Source organism: Poecile atricapillus, chromosome 7 (genome assembly GCF_030490865.1).
Source record: "Poecile atricapillus isolate bPoeAtr1 chromosome 7, bPoeAtr1.hap1, whole genome shotgun sequence".
NCBI lineage: Eukaryota > Metazoa > Chordata > Aves > Passeriformes > Paridae > Poecile > Poecile atricapillus.
This window is the reverse complement of record NC_081255.1, coordinates 7,518,661-7,525,289: the sequence shown is the minus strand read 5'-3', so window position 1 is coordinate 7,525,289 and position 6,629 is coordinate 7,518,661. Positions and strand designations below refer to the sequence as shown.

The following is a 6,629-nucleotide window of genomic DNA, read 5'->3' as shown; positions in this document are numbered from 1 at the left end:
ATGAGGATGGAGAAGAGGTCTCGGAGCTCTTCCAGGGAGTCTCATAGAAGACGCAGAGAGTCTCCGGCTGTGTAGAGCAAACGAGAGAAGAGAGAGAGCAGCAGAGAAGCTGGCAAAGGAAAGGGAGATGTAAAGCAGGAGAAAGCCAAGGAGACCAAGAGCACTGTGGGGAGTGATGGAAGAGTGCACACCTCCACGGTGGTGGACGTGGATGATGTGGTGTCTGATGAAGAAATGGAGGCAATGGCATTGCTGGATAGTGAGCAGCAAGAGGAAGGTACGGCTCAAAGAAGGGAAGGGGTTGGAAAACTGTGGGCTCTTTGATGCTGTGTGGGTCACAATGTGACTCTTGCTCTCTGCATGGTGTCATCACACCCACCTTGCACAGGCGTGGTTATGCTCAGGGTAGGATATGGGAGACTCCAGCCAGCCTCCCAGCCAGCTTCTGCAGGCTTATTAGCACCATCCAGCAAAGCAGTGAACCTGGATACAAGCAGTTACATTCCCAGCATCCTTCATGCTTCTGCTTGCTACTCCCCAGTTCTGTTCATGCTCTGCTCTTCCTTTTCTTGCTTGGCCTCCTTTAGGTGGCCTTTAGGCATTGGCCTTATTGCCAGTTCATAGCCCACAGGACCTCGCTGCAGGGAAGAACTGCCCTAGACGTGCACACTTGCTGCTCACCTGCTGGACAACCTTTAAAAGCAGCTCCTCTTCACGTGTTTGTCAGGCACATTCCCAGCCTGCTACAGCATCGGGATCATTTTGGTAATACAACTGGGCCTGTTTGGACCCAGCATCACCACAGGCATGGCAGATGTGTATTACAAGAGCCAGAACTTCTTGTGCCCTTCCCAGAGTGACAGAAAGGTTCAGACTTGCTCCTGACTCCCTTGGAACTATCTCTTCACAGCCTCATCTTTCTGCCTCCATTACAGGAATTAAGGCAGTGCTTAGGCACTCTAGTGACTATACAAATTCTTGGGATCTGAAGCTCCCTCAGGACCTGGTGGTTCTGCAAAGTATTTCAAAGGCAGAGGGGCAGGGATGGAAGGGTTGGAAGGGATTAAAAATGGGAGGGATGCTAACTTCACAGTTGAAAATCCTGATCCACTCTCTGGCTCCATCTGTTTTCATGACAGATCTGCCAGTTTTTCCCTCAGACAGGAGCACAACAAAGGGCAGCCAGAGCAAGCTGACCCACACTCACTTTGGGGAGATGTAGAAAGCAATAATATCTGGGCTGACCGCCCCAGTCAGCCTCTAACACCTTGGGGTGACTTCTTAGAACACAGGAACATTTTACTGGCACCAGAGGCTTCATCCCACTGCATTATGGAGCTGGGATGCAACTAAAATCCTGTTCCAAAACTACCTGAAATACTCTGATATAAAAGGGCACTTCAGGCTGTGCATGTTTAAAGTTCTCTCTTATTTACAATCTTTGTCTTTAGCTTATCTTTCCAGATAAACTTCAGGGACCCCAGCTCAGCAAAGTTGCCCATTCCAAGCCTTTCAACCCTGCTTGGTAGCCCCAATTCTTCAAGATAAAGTCTGCTGTCTAGTCAAGGAACCATGGAGAAGCATGGCTCAATTTTTGTCAGTGAAGCAGAGACAAAATCTATGCATCCATCCTTGCAGCTCCCAGCAATCTGGAGCAGGGAGCGTTCCTTAACTCACCTCCAGAGAGAGCCAAGTGGTTCATTTACAATGAATATCAGTATTTTGGGAGCAGTTCTCTTCTAACACAGTCCTGTTGGGTTTCTCCCTAGGTGTAAAGTCTCCTGGTCTGGGTGTCTGTGAGTGGCTTTTGACCATCTTGTCTTTCCTGTTCATCATAATGACCTTCCCCATTTCTGTCTGGTTCTGCATGAAGGTGAGAATAGCCATGGGATCTCTCAGGATTTGGTGTCTGATCTGGATGTCATACACTGATTCAGCATGTGTTGGACATGAGCATAAAGGTTTTTTTGGTATAAGGCCCCTATTTATACACCTTCAACTCATCATTAATTTTGATTCATCCTTTTTTGCATTGCTGCTACAGCACAGGGGTCCAACCATTGCCTGTCAAATATTCCTGCTGAAATACCAGCAGGAAGGAACTAAGGTTTCTCCTTTTTAAAACAGATTGCAGGTCTGTTCACTTTCAGACACGTCCCTCAGCCTACATAGCCCAGACATGGCTGCATTACAGCAGAAGGTTAAATAGGCTTAAATTCAAAATTTTAAGAGAGATTGATCTCTCTGTTAATAGCAGGTTTTCCCTCTTCCTCTCATTTTTATTCAGATTTATAGTATAGCTACAAGTAGGCACTTGTAGGCATTTTGATTTGTCTTGTTATCAACAAGAATGCCAGTATTACAGCTCAGCTCTTAGGATGAGCACATGTTTGCATTGGAGGGAAACAAACAACATGGAACATTTTAACTTGGGTTATTTAAGTTTGGCCAGGCTCTAAGGAAGCAAAATGCTGGATCATCTTGGGAAACCCTGGATGGGTCTAACATGGGCTGCTCTCACCAAACCTCTCTCTGTCACAGGGCTCCCCATATACAAGGCTGGCCAGCATTTCTGGGCAAAGGGTAAAGTGACTCAGTGACAGGTGATGCCACAACCTGCTGAAATCCTCCCTTTGCAGGGCTTTTCCAGAATAAATTTCTTCCCATGCTGGTGAGGCTGTTTTTCCCAGTCCTACTTCTTCCTCTCCAGCCTAGCTTTTGTTTCCCTCTGCAGGTAGTGCGGGAGTACGAGAGAGCCATTGTTTTCCGACTTGGGCATCTCCTTCCTGGCAGAGCCAAAGGACCCGGTAAGGTGCTTACTGAGCTCCCCCCAGCCACGCTGCTCCTCTCCTGCATGCCTTACCGAAGCTCACATGCTGGTGCTCTCCAAGCAGACATAGCCAGACAGGAGATGGGATGGTTTTTGTTCCCTTCCTTTTAAGGGCCAGTAGTTTTTAATGGCTTTTCCATCACAGAAGCAGCCTGAGAGTTTGAGCCTGAGTATTGCTGTCCTTTCGCAGTTCTGCATGCTAAACCCTCCCCTGTTCTCCAGAACAGAAGAGGTAATTTCTGTAGTCCTGATGATTACCTGTTGTGTTTCTCTCCCTCCCACAGGCCTTTTCTTTTTCCTTCCCTGTTTGGACACCTATCATAAGATAGACCTCCGCCTCAAAAGCCTAGAGATCCCCTTCCATCAGGTATGGCTGACACACCCTCTCTATATTAATTTTGGGACATCTTTTTAATGTTAAATCTTATGCTTCCAACCTTCATCCTTGCAAAGAAAAGTTTGAAAAAACATCTCAAAGCTACCTCTAGTTTGCCCAAGATCAGTCAGTAGCAGAAGTGGAAGCTACAAAGACTTAACCATTCAGCCAGTCTTCATTATTCTCTCCATTGTGTGCTTTTCTGTGCTATCTTAAAACTGCCAGAACCAGCTCCATCTCCCCTAATGTCTTCTTACTTAGGTGGTGACCAAAGACATGGTTACTTTGGAGATAGATGCTGTCTGCTACTACCGGCTGGAAAATGCCTCTCTTCTCCTCACCACCCTGACCAGCATCTCCAGTGCCATCCAGCTGCTGGTGCAGACCACCACGAAGCGCCTCCTGGCACATCAAGCCTTCTCTGAGCTTCTGCTGGAGAGGAAGAACATCAGCCAGGAGATAAAGGTGCTTCCTTGGGGAGGGAGACAGCAAAGGGTGAATTGAGGCTCTGCAAAGAAGCTCAGGTGGCCAGTCCCTTGGAGCCACAGACACTGGTTTGAAGAAGGCTTCCACACTTGGAATCAGTGTGGACTCTAGTTAAACCACCCTAAACCCCTGGGGTAAACACAAATGGGAAGTGAGGGCAGTCATTTTATTTCTGAGGGGCCTTGCCCAGTAGCACACTGAACTTGATAAATCTGCTTTACAGTTCTGCAATTATAGTACCTGTCCTGTATTGCTCCCTGTAAGGGGCCTAGGCCAGGGCTGCTGTTCTCCCGTGCTCTAAAAATATTTGTCTTCATAGGTGGCTTTGGATGCAGTTACAGGCTGCTGGGGAATCAAAGTGGAGAGAATAGAAATGTAGGTAGGAAATGCCAGTAGAAGGCAATTCTCTCTCCCTTTGCAATTACCTGTCCCATGCTGCTCGCTGTTGCCTGCTCCTCTTCCTGCTTTGCCTCTGGCTCTCTCCCTGCAGGTGTTCTGCACAAGGCAGAGCCTCACCTCTCACCTTCCTACTTTCCCTGCCCTTTTCAGCCTCCACCTCATCATGTAAAATTTCCACGTGTAAGACCGTTCTTTTTCCTGCCTTGACAGCCAGAGGAAGATCCTTAGCTGGGATCTCATCACCATTTTGCTGCTGCTGCAGGCAGAGTTTGCACCCAATTCTGGAAGCCCAAAAGGCACAACAAGGCACTGAACTCTGCATGTCACACTCTAGATCGAAGGCCCTGGGGTCTCAGCACTGGCAGGGATGGGCTCAGGACTCAAGTCTGTGCAGAAGGGTGGGACTCACTGATCACACAGAGGGACATGGAAGAGACAGCCAACCAGTGAATGAATAAATCTGTGAACAGAACATTCCTGTGCCTATCTTGAGAGCTGTCTCCCAGTGGAGTCTCTGCTGCCTCACAAAGATTGAGCTTAAACTATAAGCCCCAGAGACACAAAGAGATCTCCCTGCTACCTGGTGATCATGCAAGCCTGGTCACTAGAAAACCAGGCTGAAAGAGAAAGTAGGGAATGGAGGCAGAAGGCTAAAGTGAGACACCAAAAAAGGGACACCGAGGGGGCAAAGAATGAGCTGCTCTGCAGAGACCAGCTGAGCCCATCCCAAGCCTCAGACTGACCATCCAGTGCTGGCAGGAGAGCCAAGAGCCCAGCTAATGCCTGTCTTTACTACCACAGCAACAACGTGCAGCTGCCTGCTGAACTCCGGCAGTCCCTGGCTGTGGAAGCGGAGGCCCAGAGACAGGCCAAAGTGCGGGTATGCCAACATCTGAACACTTCCCATCTCCTTCCAAAGCATTCCTCCTCCCTTTCTCACCTCTGGTTTGAGGTCCCTGGGACATGCCACACAGACACACAGCTCTGGGTTCATATGTTTCCTTTAATTCCTGAATAAGAGCCGAGTCTAACAAGGGGAGCTCAGCTGTGAGCTCTGATTAGCCTGGTAAAAACATGCCAGACATGAGCTTCCAGACTTCTGGCAGTGCCAAGAGGTTAGTACATGCTGTGATCTTCAAGGAGCAGGAATGTTATTATCACACTGACCCTGAAAATTTCACCATGGCAACCTCCCTCTGTAACAAACAGTCTGTGCCCCCTTACTCCCAGCCTCACAGAACCTTCCTTCTTCCCCTGCTTGGTAGGTGATTGCTGCAGAGGGAGAAAAGGCTGCTTCCGAGTCCCTGCGGATGGCAGCTGAGATCCTGTCCAGTGCTCCAGCTGCTGCTCAGCTCCGTTATCTCCATGCACTGCACTCCCTTACCACAGAGAAACCTGCTGCTTTCATCTTGCCCTTGCCTCTGGATGCCATGAACCTGGTCTCTCCAGCTACCCACAGCCCTCCAGCTGTGAGCAGCCTCCTCACAGGCACCACAAAGCTCCCAGAAAACCCAAAAGACAAGAAGGACTCACCCATGCTCTGAGAGAAACGGTTCCCACATTGCTCCTGCTCAGAAAGGAGCAAGAAGGCTGGCCCACCATCAGGCTGACCTGGAGGCAGGAGGGAAAGCAGCCCAGGCCTGCAATATAAAGTGGATTGTACATGGAAAAAGCCTCTACTTGTTTTGGAAAGGGGAAAACGTGAGTGCAAGGAGCAGGCCTAGCAAGTGTGTGAGCAGGGGTTTGAGGGAAGTCCCCTCCACAGAGCCAGATGCACCTTGACATGTTACAGCCTGGCTCCCAGGGTCTGATCCATCTTGCCCCACCACCTTGGAAGGAAGGACAGACCATCCCCTATGTCCTTACATGTCCCCATCTGCAAACCAAACAGCTGGGCAGGTGGGAGTGGGAGCACGACAGTCAGCGTGCAAGGCAGGATGGTGGGTGCTGCCATCCCGGTGGTCCTGCAAGGAGTGAAAGAGCTGGGTCTCTGTGGTGTCCTGGATATGGGATTTCAGTAACCACTCACATACATCCCCACAACCACGGCGTTTAGCCCTAGTTCTGAAGTAGGAGGAAAAGGAAGGGGAGGAGAGGGCAGCCTTTAAAGCTTGGTGCTACCCTGCCGGGCACATCTGCTGTGCAGAGGAAAGGCTGTGCTGCTGCTCGCTTCCACAGGGTGGTGGGGCAGGACAAGGCCTGAGCTCGTGGGCACTTGAAAAATGTGCACTCGGAAAAGGTGACCCGTTTTACCCACGCCCACTGGGCTGACACGGGGAATCCGGCACCAGTGGCTGAGAGCCTCGGGAAATGTAACACTTCCCCGCCTTCAGCTGCCTTGGTAATTTTCACACGCGGAGAACGAACAGAGAGAGTTCTCAAGAATCCTAGAAGCCACAAAACTCCTATATATCTTTCCTGCCTACAGCTGTTTGAAATGGCCAGGAACCTACAGATATTGCAGTCATTTCCCTTGGCAAAAATCGGGAGCACTGTCAAAGAAGATATCCCTGCACTCAGATTTTCTGATCCTGGTGT

At 49.7% G+C, this 6,629-nt stretch overlaps 1 protein-coding gene across 1 annotated transcript; it reads left to right on the top strand.

Annotated features, from left to right (window-relative positions):
- NPHS2 (NPHS2 stomatin family member, podocin) lies at nt 1-5,973 on the top strand. Its single transcript, XM_058843320.1, is given in 8 exon segments — nt 1-277; nt 1,770-1,873; nt 2,735-2,807; nt 3,115-3,197; nt 3,468-3,671; nt 4,012-4,067; nt 4,893-4,971; nt 5,357-5,973. Coding segments are annotated over 8 exon segments (1,155 nt in total). The 3' UTR covers nt 5,636-5,973.
- Nucleotides 5,974-6,629: the final 656 nt, after the last annotated feature.